Source organism: Carcharhinus amblyrhynchos, chromosome 4 (assembly GCF_965287045.1).
Source record: "Carcharhinus amblyrhynchos chromosome 4, sCarAmb.v2.hapA, whole genome shotgun sequence".
NCBI classification, from domain to species: Eukaryota; Metazoa; Chordata; class Chondrichthyes; order Carcharhiniformes; family Carcharhinidae; genus Carcharhinus; species Carcharhinus amblyrhynchos.
Window position 1 is genome coordinate 49,446,229 of NC_137327.1, and position 22,588 is coordinate 49,468,816.

Sequence of the window (22,588 nt, forward strand, 5' to 3'; positions counted from 1 at the left end):
TTATGCCCATCTTCAACACAAAAGAGAAACTCAGGGAAGACGTGAGGTTAATTGTGGGATACTCTGGGCATGGAATGCACTGCCTGGGAGGGATGTAGAGGCAGTTGTCGCACATCCTTTAAAAAGTATCTGGATGAGCACTTGGCACAGCATAACATTCAGGGCTTTGGGCCAAGTGCTGGCAGATGGGATTAGGTGGGGGTTCAGGTGTTTCTAACGTGTCGGTGCAGATTCGATGGGCCGAAGAGCCTCTTCCATGCTGTATGATTCTGTGATATGACGGGGTGGTCAGGATTCTCAGAGTTAGGGAAAGCTCCTCATTGGGGAGACCTTGATGGAGATCAGTTTCTGGCTTTGTGCAGGAATCCAGGATCAAGTACTCAACCCATTCTTTATCTATTGAAGCAGAGCACCCTTAACAGTCAATTCTGAGCCAAAAGGTTACACTTGGCACTGATAGTGATCTGGTACAAAATGCATCCACTTTGCAAAGAAAATTCCTAAGCTTATGTTACTGCTTAAAATGATTTGCATACTTTTGAATGTAAAATCTGCCATGAACCAACACAATTGGGCAGTGTTTTAGAATGCAGTTGAAGAAAGGTTTTGCATTTAAAAAATGTAGGTAGTAACTTGGTAAGGTTTGATTAATGCGGGGCTTATTACAAAAACATTTTAAAATCAGAGTCCAGCTAACATACAAATAACCCAATTTTAAAGGAAATCTATACAGCAACATTCACTCTTTATTTGTATTTGTATATAGCTGTCAGTATCTTTCAGCGTAATTCAAGTTTCCCACTGGGCTGGGTGCATTTAGAGCTGAAATTCCTCCCTCTTTTGCATCAGTTCAGCCAATTTGACCAGCACCATGTAGCAGTAATGCAGGCCTTGTACTTGCTTCAAGGACACCCACTCATTAGCATATGGGTACAAGGTCCATTGCATTTAGCAGCTTATAATCAGATTGTTTGTTGATTGTTCAAAGTACATACATGTCTTGAACTCTCCATCACAAATAATTTTTCTGGACCTCAAAGTAATAATTCACTCTGTAAACCAACATCCTGACCAGTATCAAGCACCAGTACAGTGGAGCAAAGCCATCAACATGAAACATTAACTCTGTTACTCTTCCAACAGATGTTTCCACACCCACTGAGTGTTTTGAACATTTCGGGTTTTCTTCTCCTCCCGATACAATGAGGTTTGCTGCTGATAAAGCAGAGAAATAAAACAATGTCCCACGATTTGATGTAATGGTGATGCCTACAGTGCTCACTTATTATGGAGTCACCGGGGCAATAAGCTTTGCGCACGTACCCAGATTCATCCAGTTTCATCATAAGCATCACCACACCGGTAACTGACAGATTAGACACAGAATTCAATAGACTTGAAGGCTGTGACTTCACAATGCCTGCCCTCTCAACACGGGTCTATTCAAGTGAATTTTTAACAGCACAAGTCTTAATTTTGGCCAAACAATCTCTCTAATGCTGAACATTTACATTTACAAATGAAGCATCTCATGCCTTCAGATTTTAATCATTGGATGATGATGCCTGGCAGCTAGGTGACGGATTTAAATGCAAATTAACAGGCAGAGAGGTAGAGGGTTGAGATATTACACATTACTTTATTCAGTATTTTCCCATTGGGTTCAAAGTAAAATTAAAGTTTATTTATTTGTCACAAGTAGGCTTACATTAACACTGCAATGAATTTACTGTGAAAGTCACTACACTCCGCTTCTGTTTGGATACACTGAGGGAGAATTTAGTGTGGCAAAAGCATTTAATCAGCACGTCTTTCTGTGAGAGGAAACCGGAATACCTGGAGGAAATCCATGCAGACACGGGAAGAACGTGACCCAAGCCGGGAATCGAACCTGGGTTCCCGATGCTGTGAGGCAGCAGTGCTAACTGCTGTGCCACCATGTCTCAGCACCATATGGACTGTATGTGGTGGGCAAAATCACACTAAACCTGGATATGGGGGCAAGGGGGCAATTGTTTGGACAGTTCATAGTTTCCCATTCTGGTGAGTGCAAGAGTGTGGGTATATATTTATAACTTGATCGTGGGGCACTAGTTTCTTATATTTTAACTCAAAGAATCTCTTAAGTGAAAGTTCCAAAGTTGAATTTGGGTTCTTTATGAATGGCTCATCAAAATCAATCCACCAGAAACAGCAATAGTTAATGTGTTAGTGGTTAATAGGAAATCAGTAGCTACACTGTTAAAGTTACCAGTGCCTCTTGTATGTAATGAATATTACACAACTTTGCACTTTCACTTTCACTGAAAAGATTTTACTGTTCACAATTATTTCGGAGTTTTGCTTGGGCAATAGGAAAAGATATTTCCACTGGTAGGTTCATCGACAAGCCAGGGGACACAAACTTAAAATAAACTGACAAAAAAGCCAAGAGGGAACGGAGGAGAAATTATTTTGAATCAGCAAGTTCTTGTGGTCTGGAATGTAGTTGCAAAGGGTAGAGGAAGCAGATCAATAGGGAATAAATCTTCAACTGAAAAAGGAACAAAAGAAATTGCACAGCTATGGGATTAAGTGGACAACTATTTCAAAAAGCCAGTATTAGCACAATGGGCTGAGTGGCCTCTTCCTCATAGTATGCTTCAATGATTTAGGGCTGCAGATGTGCTTGTGAGCTCCTCTAGCTCAGACCCATTCAACTGCAAACCAAGCCCGTAACGCACTTTGACAAGAATTCTCTCCAGGTCCTGCTGTCTTCCTGATGTTAATCTGGGATTTGATGGAACTCTGGGATAGAGCCACAAAAAACTTCATTCATCACAGGCTGATGACTTCTTCCACACCAACACATTAGACATAGTGGAAAGGAATTTATTTAAACAAGAGAACAACTGCTCTGGAAAAATATTGGATTGATTCGCAAATAATCCCGTCCTACAAGATTAGTTAATAAACTTTTAAATAAAATCACACATTGACAGAGCAGTTTTAACATAGCAAAAGATCCCATGACACATCACTACAGTGTAATCAGACGATCAGATACAGGAGCAGAATTAGGCCATTCAGCCCATCGAGTCTGCTCTTCAATCAAGGCTGATATGATTCTCATCCCCATTTTCTTCCTTTCTCCCGATAACTATTGATCCCCTTATTGATCAAGAACCTATTGATTTGACACTGAGCACTGCAAGGATCAATTAGAACATGTGACCAAAGGTTTGGTTAGAAAGATTGATTCAAGGTTGGTTTTGAAGGAGGGAATGAAGGTAGAGAACGGGAGAGGTTTTGGGAGAGAATTGCCAGGGCTGTCAAGCTCAAGGTATGTCTGCCAGTGGTGTAGTGATTAAAATTGGGCATGAACAAGAGGTGGAATCAGAGGAGCACAGATCATCTCAAAGAAGTGTAAGACTGGAAGAATTACAGAGATGAGAGGAGGGAGGCCACAAAGTGTTTTGAAAACAAAGAAATATGTTAAAATCAAAATAATCTCAGATCAAAAATGGTGATGAGTGAGCAAGAGCAAATTCCAATAACAGGGCCCCATGGCTTTGCTGCCTAAGAGGGAAGGAGTATGAAGCTGGGTTTAAGTGACATGCTGGGGTATTGCCTCCCTATTACAGAATCGGCAGCAGCTTGCAGCAATCTAAAGACTAACTGACCTGGGTCAGTTTGCTTTAAACCAGGTCCACTAGACAGTTGACCTTGGTGAATCTGGTTATGGGCCCATCGCCATCGTACAAGCATCCAAACACCAGGCTTCAGCATAACTGAGTGCAACATCAAAACTAAAACCATTGCCATTCTTAGAAGGACATGACATCGTCCGGCTGGGTAACTAAGACACCCCATGTGAAAGGAGCTGAATTAGAGTCAGTGCTGTGTTAGAGCTTCTCAGTTGGGGTGGTGGGGCAGGGGAAGGAAGGGGTGCTGCAAATGGCCTCATTGCCTCTGGGCTAGGTATGTGTATGTCAAATGTAGAGGGGCCCAGCTGTGACACTCACTGCAGTTTGATAACTTGCTAAACTCCACTGTATGAAAGCTTACACCTGTTTAGGTCACAGGGAAGAGCTGCAAGAAAGTTTGGTGCCACAGCAATTGCACCACAACAAAGGCAATGTCTTCAGTAAAGGGATCTGGTGAGGGCGGTAAACAATAAGACTAGCTACCGAACGGCGAGAGACTGGGAGTTATGGAGGAGGAGAGAGATTTGAGTGTCTGTGTACACACAGTAAATCACTAAAACTTATTGGGCTGATGCAAAAAATTGGTCAACAAGAAATGTTGGTCTTTATCTTCAAATGGGAAGCAGGAAGGAATACTTTGGTCTTGGAGGGGGACTGATGCAAATTTACAAAAATGTTTCCCAAGTTTCAAGGGCTAAGTTATGAAAAATAAGGAGGCTGCGTAACCTTGATCAGTATTCCCCATGGTTTAGATGGTTTGAGTGATCAAATTAAGGTATAAAATGGCAAAATGGTTTGATGGGGGAAAGATATGAAATTTGAACACTGCTGAAAAAAAGACAGGTGTTGTTGAAGCTTTTCATGTTGCACTCATCAGGACAATTCACAAGAATACCAAATGTAAAGAGAACGACAATTTATACTGCATTTATATTGCTCTGTTTCCACAGAGAAACTATTTCCTCTGAATGAAGAATATCAAAATCAAGGGAGCACAATTATTGGATTGGAATTAGGCCTAGGGTTCAACTTGGGAATACTTTCATAGGTAGAGGAAATCTGGAACATTTCTCCAAAAGGTTGTGGGCGCTGGGTTAATTGTAATTTCTAAGACTGTGATAGTGCCTTTTTTTTAATTGAGTAAGGATATTGAGGGATTCAGATGAAAGGAATGTAGATGGAGTTAGGATATAGATCAACCATGATCAAAATCAAATGGCAAAACAGCCTGGAGGGGCAGAATGGCCTACCGTTCCTATCCTCCTCCATAATGTGAAGATAAATTTCTCTCAGAATGCAGCAGAGGTGGCGTTTCGAGCCTAGAGTTAAGGTACATTGTTGGGGCACAGTTACTCCATATCTAGTCTGTGTTCCTTAGATTTGGTAGTGATTGATCACAAAATCCCTACAGTGCAGCAGGAGACCATTCAGTCCATCAAGTCTGCACCAACTCTCTGACAGAGCATCTTATCCAGGCCCATCACCCTGCCTTAGCCCATGTCCAATCCACCTAACTTGCACAACTTTGGACTGTGGGAAGAAACTGGAGCATCCAGAGGAAACCCTTGCAGACACAGGGAGAAAGTGCAAACTCCACACAGATAGTCACCCAAGGCTGGGATCGAACCCGGTGCTGTGAGGCAGCAGTGCTAACCACTGTGCGATCGTGCCGCCCCAGAAATGAAAGCTCTTCCATTTTTTGCACCATTACGTTTGTGACCACAAAAACCACCCAGCAGGGGGGAGGAAGAGAGATAACAAGCAGATAAAGTGACCCCTCAGACAACAACGGAAGAATCAGAATGGAGGATCAAAGTCTGATCCTCCATTCTGAGAAGTGAGAGAATCCTACTCAAATGCACAGAGGGTTGGTTACACTCCGAATGTTGTTAAAAGCTTGACTAAAAAAAAAGGGGAATTAAACTGACAACCATGTTTCAAAGTGAAACAATAACCTCATTCCCATAAACAGCTGCTATTTTCGAGATGTGAGAACAGATGTGCTCAATTCTAATAGAGCAAGGAGCACTATGACAGCAATGGCACTTGTTTTTATAATAAAACACAGAACTATAACTGGCTGGGGGAAACAGGTTTAAAATGTTTTGAGGCACGTGCAGAAAATGAATCTGAAATACAAATGCATGATGTGGGTAAACAACGGCACCGTTTGTATCTCGACAAGTAATGAGGTCAATCAATGCAGTGCATGACACTGGCAATCTACAGTTACAGCACAAAGCTCTGACATTAGTGGGTGCAATGGTCTTTTTAATACGTGTCTTCTTTCTAATTGCCAATGTACCTCTCAACATGATCGCTCTTGATTCCTTCCTCACCTGTCCCTCTAAGTTGGTCACTATTAACTCATCTTCTTTCTTTCCCACATTGCTGCATTGAGGCGTTCTGGCTGCCTGTGTCCTGTTTCCCTCAGCTTGGCTCTGCTGGCAGCCTTAGCCAGCAGTCACCTCTCAGTCAGAAGTTCGCAGGTTCAAGACTCACCCTTAGATACTCCAGCTAAACAAAAAATCTTCACTTGCGTGTGCCGTACTGTGCGTGTGCTACACTGATGGAGATACTGAGTGGGATTTTCTGCGCAACCCGCCATGTGTTCCGTGGTGGCGGGGGCCGCTGGCTGGCAGTGGGATCTTCTGGTCCCTTTCTTGTCCCATCCTTGTCCACGTGGTTTCCTTATGAATGCACCCCTCTCCACTGGTAAACTCAATGTGGAGTTGTGCCATCGGCAGGACCACAAGACCCACCTTCGTGAACAGCCAAAAAGTTCCTGCCATTCTCTTCCAAATGAGACATTAAACCAAGGCTCCACCTGCATTCTCAGATAGGCACAAATGTTCCATCAGCACCATTCAAATGCCAACATCCTAGCCAATATTAACCCCACAACCAACTCTGGTTATTCTCTGCAATACAGGCCTTTAGTTCAAAAGCATTTCAGTGGCTGCAAAGTACTTGGTGATGTCACAAAATGTCTTTGTAAGTTCAAGCTCCTTGCTCTCACCTCCTCTTTTGTTCTTCTCTGTAACCCTTTGCTCTCAGCTCTCTTGGTGAATATCCCTTAGTCTCTGAACTCTGCCTCCACTCATCCTCCATGCTATACAAGATAAACCTGGCTTGATTCCTGGCTTGGGTCACTGTCGATGTGGAGTTTGCACATTCTCCTTGTGTCTATGTGGGTTTCCTCCAGGTGTTCCAGTTTCCTTCCACTGTCCAAAGATGTGCAGGTTAGGTGCATTGTGCATGCTAAATTGCCCCTTAGTACCACAGGATGCATAGATTGGAGGGATTAGCAGGGTAAATAAGTGGTATTACACCGATGGGGCCTGGGTGGGATTGTTGTCAGTGCAGACGTGATGGGCTGAATGGCCTCCTTCTGTGCTGTAGGGATTCTATGAAAAACAAAGCTAAATCAGAGCTACATGCAGCCACCTCAGGGACCCCTATGCACAACACAAATACTGAGGGTGTCGCACTCCTTTCTAGAGCAGCGCGAGTTAAACACAAGTTGAAAAATCAGTGCAAGGTTTCAAAGTTACAGGCCCCTTTCCAAAACAAAAAGTCTTGCCCCATTTTAGGATTTTGCGACTACGCGATACTTTTGACAAAAACTTACCAACAGCCCTTTTGCTGGGATCCAGGAATTCCAGTGGGTAGGTTTTGCCAAATCCAGGGACTCTCACATCAACACCAGGTGGCGTTTCTGTTGTTTTAGTTGTTGTATTGTAGATCAGCCTTCGAAGCAAAAGAAAACAAATATATAACCAAATTCTAACAGTCACTGGGCCCTGCTAACGTTTCTCTTCATTCATTCACTGAGTGAAAACTCACTGGTACATTCAGCATTCACTGGCCTTGAGAAAGCAATAGTGAGCCACCATCTTGAATATAACTGAATGGCTTGTTCGGCCAGTTCAGTCAAACTCATTGCTGTGGGTCTGGGGTCACACGTAGGCCAGACTGCCTAAGTATGGCAGATTTCCATCCCTAAAAAGACATTAGGAAACCAGGTGGGTTTTTAATAACAATCAATAATAGTTCCATGGTCACCACTATTATTATCAACTTCTTATTCCCAATTCATTTGATGAAGGGAATTGAAATACCCCAGATGTCATTTTGGGATTTGGACTCATCTCCAGATCATTAGTCCAAGCCTCGGGATTACTAATCCTGTCACATTACCACTATTGGTAGTTATTGTATGCCAGTGGGGTCATGAACTGTGAGGCAGCAATGGCTGCCTTGGAGTTTGGACTGAACTCAACAGCTACAAGGCTGCTTTAAATCCTCCCGTTTTCCCCTAATTCTGGGTGTGGCCTAAAATAAATCTTTGTGGCCTGCTGCAAAACAAAAAAAATCTGTGAAAAGGTAGTTGTTTGTCATTTATAAAACCCTTGTCATTTAAACAATTCTCACATCATTGAACTTCTTCCTCCTCCCTGACTCGGAAGCTGAAGTCTCCCCCCCGCCCTTCTCCTCCACTGAACCACCAACTGAGCACCAAACCCACCCCACCAGCCCCACAAACCCACCAACCTGGGAGCTAAATATTCCCCACCCCCACTTCGTCTGAGCCACCCACTCAGGACCTAACCAACCCCCGCCATTTCCCATCAACCCTAAGCAACTAATTCAAGAGCTAACTCCTTCCTCCACTTCCCAAATCTTTCACTCACGAGCTAACCCTTTGCCCGAGCCACCAACTAAGGAGCTAGACTACTCCCCCCACTTTGGGGGTCAGACAAAATCTGAGGAATCAAAATAGGGTCACACCAGGAAAGCGTCTGGGGAGTACTGTCCAAGCATGTTCTCCTACTCGCTCCTTTTCAAGTTCATGCCTCTTGCATATATCTTTAGCCCTGGGTGGGATCATCAGTTTGTCACAGCAGATTTGAACCTCTGCCCAACATAAAAATGAAAAACCTGTCAACACTATGTTGCAAGTTTCATGAGAGCGTCTGTTTCTTATTTTAGAGGGAAGCTGCATTCTCATACTTAACCAACTTGTCTAACAGTGGGCGGCGCAGTGGTGCAGTGCTGAGCACTGCTGTCTCACAATGCCAGGGACCGGTGTTCGATTCCCAGCTTGGCTCACTGTGTGGAGTTTGCATGTTCTTCCCTCGTCAGTATTGGTTTCCTCCCATAGTCTGGAAGATGTGCTGGTTAGGTGCACTGACCCAAACAGGTGCCGTCGTGTGGCATCTAGGGGCTTTTCACAGTAACTTCATTGCAATGTTAATGTAAGCCTTATAATAATAAACTTTACTTTAAACTATAAACAGGGTATGGCAACCATTAAATAGGTCTGCCTGTTCCACCAATCACTACCTCCCACTTAAGTCTGGAGTGGCATGGTGGCACAGTGGTTAGTACTGCTGCCTCACAGCACCAGGGGCCTGGGTTCGATTCTGGCTTCCAGTCACTGTTTGTGTGGAGTTTGCGCATTCTCCCTGTGTCTCCGTCAGTTTCCTCCGGGTGCTCCGGTTTCCTCCCACAGTTCATAGATGTGCGGGTTTGATGGATTTCCCATCAAGTTGCCCCTTAGTGTTAGGGGACTAGCGGGATAAACACATGGAATTAAAGGGCCTGGGTGGGATTGTGGCCAGTGCAGACTTGATGAGCCGAATGGCCTTCTTCTACACAGTAGAGATTCTATGAAAAGTCACATTCAGTCTCGGTCTCATTTGGCACAAAGAGCTTTAAGAGAACACGTCGATAGGAATTGGGTCATCTGCTCATTCTTGGAAATGTTCTGAATTGCTCCATAGCCCAAAAATGTTACTGTATAATTGAAAGAGTTATATCTGGAGAGAGGGACCTTGTCTAAAATGCAATGATGAGGGCAGCAAGTTGCAATTATTCAGCTGCGATATACAGTAACATTTCTCAATACGTAAAAAAGGGGGAACAATGGGGGTGAGCAAGTAGGACATCAGGAAGCACTTTGTTAATGCCGTTACATTTTGGACAGTTTTCTCAATTAGTGACATTACTCAAGAGGAAATCTACATTGCAAGGTACAAAGCTTCCGACAGAAAATGCTCCTCTTTGTCAACTCTCCATTATAATGGTGAGTATTCAATTTCGAAATAGTGGTACACAGCAGCAGGGCGGAAGGAAAGAAACTTATTTATTAGGAACAAACCTCCGCTGATCAAAAATTCCAAAGCTGATAGTGGGGCGAGTATCCTCTTGCTAATAACACATCCAATATATTTACCAGAAAGTGCATCTTTACAGAAAAAATTCCTGAGGGGGGCCAACACCTGACGGATTTGAGTTTACAGGATCATTTAACACTCAAAGTGCAGCAATTTGGTACACAAAGACAACTTTCTGTGAAAAGAACTTAATCAGACAACCTCGAAATCTAAAAGTTCATAGAGTAAAATGAGTAAAAGTCTTTTCCAGGATTGCTAGGTCACACTGTCACAAAAAGCCCCTGGGTAGGCCACAAGGAAGGCAGACTCCAACAACGCAATGAGCCAGCTGCCATTTTCTTAGGAAACTCTACCACGGTTGTACCCTCAGGTAGTTGTCCAGCCAAAGGAGAAGCCGACAGCATAGGGAAACAGGCCAAAATGGGGAAATCCTTTAGCTCAATTTCTAAGTCTCTCAGTGTATCTTTTCAGTGCTAAATGCAGCACTCAATGATCACAAAGATTGCTTCCTCCTCCCTCCAGTCATTTGCCAGCATCCTCATTGGTTTGCTCTGGATCCTAACTAGTGGTGTGTACTCAACCTTCCAATTTTCTGAATTGTCAGACTGCTAGCTTAACCTCACATTATAGGTTTCTATAATGCTTACAGCATAGAAGGAGACAATGTGGCCCACTCATTGTGCCAGCTTTTGCAAGTCAAGTCTAAAAGTAACCCAATGGTTTGCTCTCACCCCACATCATCTGCTGCTTCAAGTATCTCTTGATCTTTCCCTGAAAAAGTACAATCTGCCCCAAACACACACTTCGCGCACATGCGCACACAATGGTTAAAACATTTCATCTGGATCCCTTCAATGAAGCAACAAAAGCTTAGCTTCACCAAGTCTTTGTAGACACCAGCTTCTTCATATCTCTTACAAATCCAGTGACTCCAGTCTTTGTTCTTCCTTTATTGACATTTTTGCCTTCATCCTTTCCTCTCGTCTCAAATGCAGCTCCTTTTTTGCTCAATTTCTGTTGCTGCTTAGAGCGTTGCTCTGTGTTCAAGTGCATTCTCTTCCAAATCAGCAAGGCTCAACTCTGTATAAAACCTCAGCATGTTCAAGACTGGATTGTTGCTATTGGTTCCACAAACACTTTAAGGTGCTCTGCTTTTTTGAGCAGTGATCATTATTTATGTAGCATATATCAGCAGGTTATCCACTTATTCCAGTCAAATCTAGTAATGTCCGAGTTACCATCTGTATTAAATTCTGTCCATCCATTTCTGATCAACATTAGCACTTAAACTTTGATTTGATTTATTATTCACGTGTATTAGCAAACAGTGAAAAGCATTTTTTTGTGCACTATACAAAGTATACAGTTCATAGAGAAGGAAAGGAGGAAATGCAGAATGCAATGTTGCAAGTTACAGTTAGGGTGTAGAGAAAGATCAACTTAATGCAAGGTAGATCCATTCAAAAGTCTGATGACGCAGGGAAAAAGGTGTTCTTGAGTCGATTGGTACATGCCCTCAGACTTTTTCCCAACAGAATAAGGTGGAAAAGTTTATGTCCGGGTTTTGTGGAGTCCTTAATTATACTGGTAGCTTTCTGAGGCAGCAGGAAGTGTAGACAATGGGTGGGAGGTTGGTTTGAGTAACGGACTGGGCTTCATTCATGACCTTTTGTAGTTTCCGCAGTGCTGGGCAAAGCAGAAGCCATACCAAGCTGTGATACAACCAGAAAGAATGCTTTCTATGGTGTATCCATAGCAAAGTCTTCTGAAAAAGTAGAGCTGTTGGTGGGCTTTCCTAACTATAGTGTCGGGGGACCAGGACAGGTTATTGGTGATCTTGAAGCTCTCAACCATTTCTACTTTTGTCCCCATTGATATAGACAGGAGCATGTTCCCCACTATGCTTCCTGAAGTTGATGACAATCTCCTTTGTTTTGTTGACATTGAGGGAGAGATTATTGTCGTTGTCCATCATGCAAACCAGCCTCCCATCCATTGACTCTGTCTATACTTATCGCTGCCCTGGAAAAGCAGCCAGCATAATCTAGCGCCCCACACATTCTTTCTTCCACCTTGTTCTGTGAAGAAAAAGATACAAAAGTCTGAGGTCACGTATCAACCAACTCAAGAACAGCTTCTTCCCTGCTGCTGTCAGACTTTTGAATGGACCTACCTTGCGTTAAGTTGATCTTTCTCTACACCCTAGCTATGACTGTAACACTACATTCTGCACAATCTCCTTTCTCCCTTCACCAGATTCTCTCTCTCTTTCCTGTACTCCGTCTCATATTAACATCACGTTAACCTCATCATATTAATCCCCAATGTACCAACACTTAAAAATTCTCATCCTTGTGTTTAAATAGCTTCCTAGTACCATCTTACCACAACATCCTCCCCATTTCACTCAAATCTCCTTCACCAATGTAGCCGCCTCAAAACTCTGCATTTCCAACTCTGGCCCCATTTTCTTTACGTTTTTTGATATTCCCGAAATTCCACATTCTCAAATCTCCCCACAACACTCCCCCATCTCTCCAGTCAAGTATTTGGTCGCCTCTCCCAATATCATCTAGGATTAATTCATTCATTCACAATGCGTGTCACTGGCAAGGCCAGCATTGATTAGCCAGCTCTAATTTCCCTTAGGGTTTTGATAGTGAGCAGCCTTCTTCAACCGTTGAAATCTGTTTGCAGGAAGTTCTCCCACAGTGCAGTTAGGGAGGGAGTTCCAGTCTGTTAACCAGTGGTAACATGTCATTCAAGTCAGGATAGTGGGTGACTTGGAGATGGTTCACAAGCGCCTACTATCCTTGGCCTTCTACTTTGTGGCAGTCACAGGTTTGGAAGGTGCTATCAAAGGAGCCTCGGTGAGTTGCTGTAGTGCATCTTGTAGATGGTACACACCTGTGCCACTGTGAGGCGGTGGAGGAAGTGAATGGGGTGCCATTTAAGCAAGCTGCTATGTCCTGGATGATGTTGAGCTTCTTCAGTGTTTTTGGAGCTGTATGCACTCAGGCGAGTTAGGAGTATTCCATCACACTCCTGATCTGTGCCTTGCAGATGATGGACAGGCTTTGGCGACTCAGATGGTGAGTTGGTGACTGTAGAATCCCCAGTCTCTTTTCTGCTCTTGTAGTCACAGCTTTTATGCAGTTGGTCCACTTAAGTTTCTGCTTAATATGATGTCAATGGTAGGGGTTTTGATGATAGCACTGTAGTGAATGTGGAGAATTTGTCATACCTTCTCATGTTCATGCCACTTAGCAGCCTAAACCTGGATGTTGTCCCAGTCTTGCTACAGGCAGGCACAGATTGCTTATTTATTTAAGGAATTGCAAATGGAACACAATGTAATTAACAGTAAACAACTCACTGCTAACCTTGGGGCTCTATACACCATTATGGAAAACAAATGAGATAGCTTTCATTAAAAATGAAAACCCCTGTTTGTGGACTAGCAATGGGATATTATAGTCACCCCGGCCCACAAAAACATATAAATAAAGGCAAAATGCCGTGGATGCTGGAATATACAGAAAATACTAGAAAATCTCAGCAGGTCTATCAGCATCTGTGGTGAGAGAATATAGCCCACGTTTCAAGTCAGGGTGACCCTTTGTCACTGGACAACACAGTGGTTAGCACAGCTGCCTCACAGTGCCAAGGATCCAGGTTTAAACCCGGTCTCGGATCACTGTCCATATGGAGTCTGCACGTTCTCCCCGTGTCTGTATGGGCTTCCTCTGGTGCTCCAGGTTGCTCCCACAGTCCAAAGATGTGTGGGTTAGGTGGATTGGCCATGTTAAAATTGCCCCTTAGTGTCAGGGGGTACTAGCTAGGGTAAATATATGGGGTTATGGGAAGAGGGCCTGGGTGGGATTGTAATCAGTGCAGACTCAATGGGCCAAATGGCCTCCTCCTATGGAAGAATCTATGATTCTATGAACTGATCTATTAGGAAAGCCTGTTAATATTCCTACCATTTCAATGCCGTGCTTTTCATTTTACTGCACAATTAATGATTATTTGCCAATAGAAGCTCCAATTTGCTCTGTTCCCAGAGGTGGTTAATAGTGAACCACAAGAGCAACCGTGAGTTTTATAAAGCGCAAGCTCATGATCGATAAACAGTCTCTTTAATATCCTCCCATTGGCCTAATCTGTAAAAATACATCATCCTGCCTAGCACAGTTACCATACTGGCTTTGGCTAAAAGCTTTGGTCTATCTGAAGAGACATTAACAAGTCAAACATTCAGACAGTGACAGGGGAAGGACCTCTCAGGGGAATCAGTGTTGTGAGGCAGCTCCCCAGTGAGCCCAATTCAGAGAGCAAAATAAAAATATCAGGGAGCTGTTCCACCTCCAGCCTCTTTTCTCCACAGGATAGTCCTCTATTCCAGTTTTTGTGGCGACAGAATGTGTATGTGCCAAAGAGAGCTATTTTATTGAAATTTCATTCATTGGTGATTTATCAGGAAACAGGTTTTGATAAGGACAGAAAACTGGCTGGACTTCCAGAGTATTATTACGTACAAAATGTTTTAGTTGCTTTTCTGTTGAGCGGTTTTTATACTGTGTATTAAAGATGCATTTGAGACATTGTTACACTCAGCGCCTGTATCTGTCATTCAGGCTTAGATCTCTAGAAACCCACCTCGAGCGTGGAATCAACAACATTTGAATAGCGAAGGTGCGTTCTAAAAAAAACAGCGATAACAAGTGTTCTTTGTTAGTGAGGAATTCCCAGCTTTCAGCTCTTGCCAACCTGTGGTGACTGGGCAGTGAGCAATCAGCCCATATTACAGGGTCTTGGTCTATTAATCTCTCACCCCACATCAGTCCAACAGATTATTTGGTCACTGTCATATTACTGTTTCTGGTAGTTCACTGGGTCAAGTTTCCTACATTAAAACAATGACAACAGTTCAGAAATATGTCACTGACAACACTCCAGGACATCCTGAGGTCCTGAAAGGTGCTACCTGAATGCAAATGGGTGTTTTTTTTGTTCCCTCTCATTTCTCCCACTAGCTAGCTGAAGAGGAAACACTCTCACCTCACCTTTTGTCCATGTTTGAACAAAGGTTGGAATGAGATCTGTCTCTGGAACAGAGACAGAGAGAGTAGGAGGGATCTCAAAAGGGGAGTTAGGAGGGCAAAAAGGGGGCATGAAATGGCTTTGGCAGGTAGGATTAAGGAAAATCCAAAGGCGTTTTACTCCTATGTTAGGAACAAAAGGGTGGCTAGGGGAAAAAATTGGTCCCCTCAGGGATAGAGGAGGGGAATTGTGCTTGGAGTCCGAGGGAATGGGGGAGATCCTGAATGAATACTTTGCGTCGGTATTCACGAAGGAGAGGGGCTTGATGTCTGGTACAGTCTTCGGGGGAGCTTTAGGTCAATTGAAGGAACTATCGATTACGAGGGAAGAAGTGTTAGGGCTTTTAGGTAGCATTAAAACTGATAAATCTCTGGGGCCTGATAGCATTTATCCTAGGCTGCTTAGGGAGGCAAGACATGAAATTGCTGGGCCTCTGACGCAAATCTTTGTCTCTTCATTGGACACAGATGAGGTCCCAGAGGACTGGAGGGTAGCGAACGTGGTACCGCTGTTTAAAAAGGGTAGGAGGGATAACCTGGGTAACTATAGGCCAGTGAGTTTGACATCAGTGGTAGGCAAGTTGATGGAGAGGATTCTTAGGGATAGGATGTATGAGCACTTAGAGCGTTGCGATCTGATTAAGGATACGCAGCATGGCTTTGTAAAGGGGAAGTCTTGCCTTACGATTTTGGTAGAAATTTTTGAGGAGGTGACAAAAACGGTCGACAAAGGATGAGCCATTGACGTCATCTATATGGATTTCAGTAAGGCGTTTGACAAAGTCCCTCATGGTAGGTTGGTAGAAAAGATTAAGGCTCATGGGATACAAGGCCGGGTATCTAGATGGGTTGAGAGCTGGCTTGCTAAGAGGAGACAGAGAGCAGTAGTGGAGGGGTCCTTTTCCAGCTGGAGGTCTGTCACTAGTGGTGTGCCGCAGGGTTCAGTACTGGGACCTCTTCTCTTTGTAGTGTATATAAATGACTTGGAAGAGGGAGTAAGTGGTGTGATCAGCAAATTTGCAGATGACACTAAGATGGCTGGATTGGCGGGCAGTGGGGAGCAGTGTCTGGCAATACAACGGGATATTGATAGGCTGGTATATTGGGCAGATCCATGGCAAATGGAGTTTAATCCGGACAAATGTGAGGTGATGCATTTTGGCCAGAACAATGTAGGGGGGAGTTATATGATAAAGGGTAAGCCTATAAAGAGTATAGAAACACAGCGGGACGTGGGGTGCAACTGCACAAGTCTTTGAAGGTGGCAGTACAAGTGGAGAAGGTTGTGAAGAAAGTCTATGGTATGTTAGCCTTTATAGGAAGGGGTATAGAGTATAAGAGCTGGAGTCTAATGTTGCAGTTGTATAGAACGTTGGTTAGGCTGCATTTAGAGTACTGCGTCCAGTTCTGGTCGCCTTACTACCGGAAGGACGCAGAGACTCTGGAGAGAGTGCAGAAGAGGTTTACCAGGATGTTGCCTGGTATGGAAGAACTGGGTTATGAGGAAAGATTGAACAAATTGGGGCTGTTTTCCCTTGAAAGACTGTGATTGAGGGGGGATCTAATAGAGGTATATAAGATTATGAAGGGTATAGATAGAATAAACAGAGGTAAGCTATTTCCTATGTTAGAGACACACAGTACGAGGGGCCACAGGCTTAGGGTGAGAGGGGAGAGGTATAACACAGATATTAGAGGGAGGTTTTTCACACAGAGGGTAGTGGGGGTATGGAATGCTCTGCCAAGTAAGGTGGTGGAGGCAGGCACGCTGGAGTTGTTTAAGAGTAATTTAGACAGGGACATGAGTGGGTTGGAGATGGGAGGATATAGGAGATGGTTTTAAATAAGGTTCATTAGGATTGGGACGTCCCTGGTAATGTAAAAGGATGTGGTATGATACTAATGTTTTTCTCTTTTAATTCACAGGTTTTAAATCGGTCCACCTTGATGTCCAATGAGGGACATACACGTGATGGGTCGTACTGGGACTGTTGTTGGATGTTCGGCAGTAGCCTATTGCTTCAAGTCGTTAGTGTGTGCTTAAGCTGGACCAGATGCTGGGCAACACGACAGCTCAGTGACCATCAGTGTTTGCTGTGCAGACACATGGATTTGGGCCAGCGTCTGTGGGAGTTTGTGCATTCTCCCCGTGCTTGCGTGGGTTTTCTCTGGGTGCTCTGGTTTCCTCCCACACCCCAAAGATGTGCTATTTAGGCTGATTGGAGGTAATAAATTGTCCCTAAATTAGTTTCCCTCAATATGGAATGCCATAAACAATAGATAAGGGTCATGGGTGGAGGGGGGACTGGTAATGTTAAAGTGGCGGCGCGGGCTCGTTGGGCCGAAGGGTCTGTTTCCCGGGCTGTTTTTGTTCTTTGAGATCAGGAGTTGAGTGACTCTGGTGAAACCCAACTGGATATCACTGAGCAGGCTATTGCTGAGTGAATGTGCTTGATAGTACTGTTGATGACACGTTCCATTGCTTTACTGATGATCAAGAGTAGGCTAATGGAGCAGTAATTAGCCTAGTTGGGTTTGTCCTGTTTCTTATGTACAGGACAGGCCTGCGCAATTTTCCACATTGCTGGGTAGATGCCAATGTTCTAACTGTAGTGGAAGAGCTTGGCTAGGGGAGCGACAAGTTCTGGAGCACAACTCTTCAGTACTATTGCCGGAATGTTATCGGGATCCATAGTCTTTGCAGAATCCAGGGCCTCCAACTGTTTTTTGATACCAAGTGGAGTGAATCAAATTGGCTGAACATGACATCTATGATGTTGGGGACCACTGGAGGCCGGGATGGATCATCCACTTGGCACTTCTAAATGAAGATTATTGAGAACGATTCAGCTTTATCTTTTGCACTGATGTGCTGGGCTCCTCCATCATTGAGAGTAGGAATATTTGAGAGCCTCCTTCTCCAGCGAGCTGTTTAATTGTCCATCACCATTCACGATTGAATGTGGCAGAACTGCAGAGCTTGGATCTGCACTGTTGCTTGTGGAATTACTTAGCTCCATCTATTATTTGCTGTTGATGCTGTTGGCATGCAAGTAGTTCTGTGTTGAAGCTTCACCAGGTTGATCATTTTTAGGTGTGCCTAGTGTTGCTCCTGGCATGCCCTCCTGCACTCTTCATTGAACCAGGGTTGATCCCGTGGCTTGATGGTAATGATAAGAGTGGGGGATGTGCTGGGCCATGAAGTTACAGATTACAATTCTGCTGCTGCTGATAGTCCACAGCGTCTCATGGGTGCCCAGTCTTGAGTTGAACAAAGTACGAAGAAAATTACAGCACTGGAACAGGGCCTTCAGTCCTCCAAGTCTGTGTCGATCATAATGCCCTAACTAAATTAAAAAAACCTTCTGCCCTTACTCGTCCATATCCCTCTATTCCCTCCCTATTCATGTACCCATCCAGATAAACGTTTTAAATGTTGCTAATGTGTCTGCTTCCACCACCCCCCTCCGGCAGCACGTTCAAGGCACCCATCACTCTCCGCGTGAAGCCTTTCCCTCACATCTCCCTTAAACTTTTCCTCTCTCACTTTGAACTTGTGTCCCCTTGTAATTGAAACTTCCACCCTGGGAAAAAGCCTCTGACTATCCACCCTGTCCATGCCTCTCATAATTCTGTGGACCTCTATCAGGTCTTTCCTCAGCCTCTGTCTTTCCAGTGAAAACAATCCTAGCTTATTCAACCTCTCCTCATAGTCAACACCCTCAAGACCAGGCAACACCCTGGTGAACCTTCTTTGCACTCTGTCCAAAACTTCCACTTCCTTCTGGTAGTGTGGTGACCAGAACTGCACGCAATACTCCAAATGCAGCCTAACCAAGGTTTTATATAGCTGCAACATGATTTCCCAACTCTTGTACTCAATATCCTGGCTAACGAAAGCAAGCACGTCAAGTGCCTTCTTAATCACCTTGGCCACTTGTGTTGCCACTTTTAGGGAACTGTGGACCTGCACACCCAGATCCCTTTGTATGTTAATGTTACTAAGGGTTCTGCCATTTACAGTATGATTTACACCTAAATTTGATTGTCCAAAATGCATCATCTCACATTTGTCTGGATTAAATTCCATCTGCCTTTCTGTGCCCAAGTCTCCAATCTATCTATATCCTGTTGTATCCTCTGACATTCCCCAGCACTATCAGCAACTCCACCAATCCTCGAGTCATCCACAAACTTAATAGACCACACACTACAAACAACATATGTCCCAGCACTGATCCCTGTAGAACACTACTAGTTACAGATCTCCATTCTGAAAAACACCCTTCCTCCGCTATTCTATCTTTTATAACCAAGCTAGTTCTATATCCATCTAGTCAGCCCACACTGAATCCCATGTGATTTTAGTTTTTGTACCAGTCTGCCACATGGGACCTTGTCAAATGCCTTACTAAAGTCCATATAAGCTACATCCACAGCCCTTCCTCATCAAGTATCTTTGTCACCTCTTCAAAAAATTCAATCAAATTGATGAGACATGACCTTCCCTGTCCAAAACCATGCTGCTTGTCACTAACAAGCCATTTTCTTCCAAATGTGCATATATTCTGTCCCTCAGTATCTTCTCCAAAACCTTCCCCGCTACTGACGCAGGCTCACTGATCTATAATTTCCTGGATTATCCCTGCTTCGTTTCTTAAAAAAGGGAACAACATTGACTATTGTCTAGTCCTCTGGAACTTCACCCATGGTCAAAGAGGATGTGAAGATATCTGTTAAGGCCCCAGCTATTTCTTCCCTTGCCTCCCACAATAACTTGGGATAGATCATATCTGGCCTGGGGACTTGTCTACCCTAATCCAATTTAGGATACCCACCACTTCCTCTTTCAATAAATTGACATTCTCTCGAGGTTCACACATCTATTCCTGAACTCAACATCCATCATGTCCTTCTCCTTGGTAAATACTAATGTAAGGTACTCATTAAGGATCTCACCTACTCCCTGTGTCTCTACACATAATTTTCCTCCGTTGTCCTTGAGTGGGCCTACTCTTTCTCTTGCTACTCTCTTGCGCCTAGTATATATATAAAACCTTGGGATTCTCTTTGTCTGCTGAAGGCATTTCATGGCCCTTATTAGCCCCCCTTGCTAGATCTATTCGAAGTTTGCCCTGTTTAGCATGGTGGTAGTGCCACATAACATGACAGAGGCTATTCTCAATGTGAAGATGGGACTTTTGTCTCAAGGACTGTCTGGTAGCCAGTCCTACCAATACTGTCATGGACAGATGCATCTGTGGCAGGCAGGTTGGTTGGTGAGGATAAGGTCAAGTATGTTTTTCCCTCTTACTGGTTCCCTGCCACAGTCCCAGCCTAGCAGCAGTGTCCTCTAGGACTGGCCAGCTCAGTCTGTGGTGGGTGGTGCTACCGAGCCACTCCTGGTGATGAACATTGAAGTTCCCCCACCCAAAGTACATTTTGTGCTCTTGCCACCCTTAGTGCTTCCTCCAAATGGGGTTCAACATGGAGGAATACTGATTCATCACTGGGGCGGGGCAGGGGGAACAATAATCAGCAGGAGGTTTCCATGCCCATGTTTGACCTGGTGCCATAAGACTTCATGGGATTCAAAGTTGATGTTGAGGACTCCCAGTCAACCCACATTTGACTGTGCTGCTGCCACCTTTCATCTGCTCTGTCATTTTATCACACGCAAAGATTGGTGGTTCAAGACCTGGCAGAAACATTTGCCACCCACCCTACCCCAGACTATGTCCCCCCACCAACCCCCTCTCTCTTTGCTTGTTTAAACATTGTTACATCTCTAACCTTTGACCAAAGGTCATCGTGCTGAAAGGGTAACTTTGTTTCTCTTCCCACCTGACTTGCTGAGTACTTCCGGCATTTTCTGTTCTTAGTCACATCAGACCTGGCAGATGTTGTTCGTACTGTACCTGATGTTGTCAATCCAGCAGTCAATGACCAGAGGCAGGAGCAGCTCCAGATTCAGCCACAGAGTGAAATAATCCACCGTTTTTTTGGCGCACAGGTAGTGCACAACTTGAGGTTTGTTCAGCTTAGCTTCCAACTGGTTCCCCAGATCGCCTGGAACTGTCAATTCCAAAGAGAAAGTACAAAGTTACAAATAGGAAGCAAGTTGCCATCTGCTCATCATGTCCACACAAACAAAATGAGTCAAAAACTCACAGGAAGAAGGGGGAAAAAAACCTCATAGCATCCCCCCCCCCACCCCGATCATTCAATTCCAGCATAGATATAGCAACCCAGTCACTAATATATCAACTCAGCAAAGTGGCAGGGATTGTACAGGGCTCCCTCTGTACAGCTCAGCCGTATGATCCAGCTAACTCCCCAGATAAACAGATGCACTGGCCAGGTTGCAGGTATCCCAGTGTTCCTGGTTTCTTTTATTCGCTTGCGGGATGTGGGCATCGCATTTATTGCCCATCTGTCAGGAGAAATTAAGAGTCAACGTCAAGAGTCTCATGTAGGCCAGACCGGGTAAGGGTGGCAGATTTCCTTCTCTACAGGACATTAAACCAGGTGGGTGTTTACAACAATCAACAATGGTTCCATGATAAGCAGACTTTTCTAATTCCAAATTTTTACTGAATTCAAATTTCACCATCTGTCATTGTGAGATTCAAACACTGGTCCCCAGAGCATTATCCTGGGTCTCTGGATTACTAGTCCAGCAATAATACCACCAATCCACTGCCTCCCTCTTAGGTCAGAGAAAGAGTATGAAATGAGGCTGATATGATTCAACTCATTTTATAGTTAACACGATGTAGGCTCTGGTTTCTTACAGACAGTAAAACATAGTCACACAGTTCTGTATTAAGAGCAAATAATGCTCAGTAATATGACTGTGATCACCCACTATCTGAGGTAATCAGTTGCTATAGCACAATACAGCAGCAGTAGATTCTGGTCAGTATTGTGGATCGTGGGAACAACTCTTCAGCACGTAACCCAAGGGTGGCAATGCATAGGGGAGGGTAGCTAGCCCTCAGAGGGGTCCTCATCACTTGGTGCTTCTCCAGCACCATGTATATCCTGTACATTACTCTCTTTGACTAATAGGTGTTCCGTTATGTTTGGACTATGTTTTATCATAGAAGATTTTGGATTTTGCAAGAGGATTAGTTTTGCTGTCGTGAGAAGCGAGATGTGCGTGAACGAATCATAGGAGCGCCTTGTCGCACTGGTAGTGGGTCAAGTATGTGTGAGGCTGTATTGGGGGGTGGGAGGGGGTCATCACTCCAGCCACAAGCACATCCAGAAGGGCTGATGGGTAGGAATTGGATTGAGAATTTGAATTCCATTTTCTTTGTAAATCTAGAAATTTAGAGCTGGCCTGAGTGAAAGTGACCATGAAGCCTTTCTGGATTATTGTCAAAACCCAACTGGCTCACTAATGTCCTTCTGGAAAGGAAGGCTGCCCTTCATTCACAATCTGGTCTGGATGTGATCCTAACACTACACCAACAGGACTATGTGCCAGCCTGGTTGGTGGCACCCTCATCCCGAAAACACATCTCAAATGTACTCACGGTGCTCATGACATACATCAAGAGTATTAAAGGTGCGCTCTAGATGCAAGACTTTTTATATATAGATAACAATCAATGAT

At 44.1% G+C, this 22,588-nt stretch overlaps 1 protein-coding gene across 1 annotated transcript in view; it reads right to left on the reverse strand.

The window, feature by feature from the left end:
• pla2g15 (phospholipase A2, group XV) overlaps positions 1 to 22,588 on the reverse strand; it is a 45,986-nt gene that overhangs the window by 6,941 nt on the left and 16,457 nt on the right. The window contains exons 2-3 of the mRNA XM_080187125.1: positions 20,886 to 21,042; positions 7,318 to 7,436 (exon numbers count right to left, since the gene is read on the reverse strand). Of these exons, the coding sequence (XP_080043251.1) occupies positions 7,318 to 7,436; positions 20,886 to 21,042 (276 nt within the window). The remainder of the gene's footprint in view (positions 1 to 7,317; positions 7,437 to 20,885; positions 21,043 to 22,588) is intronic.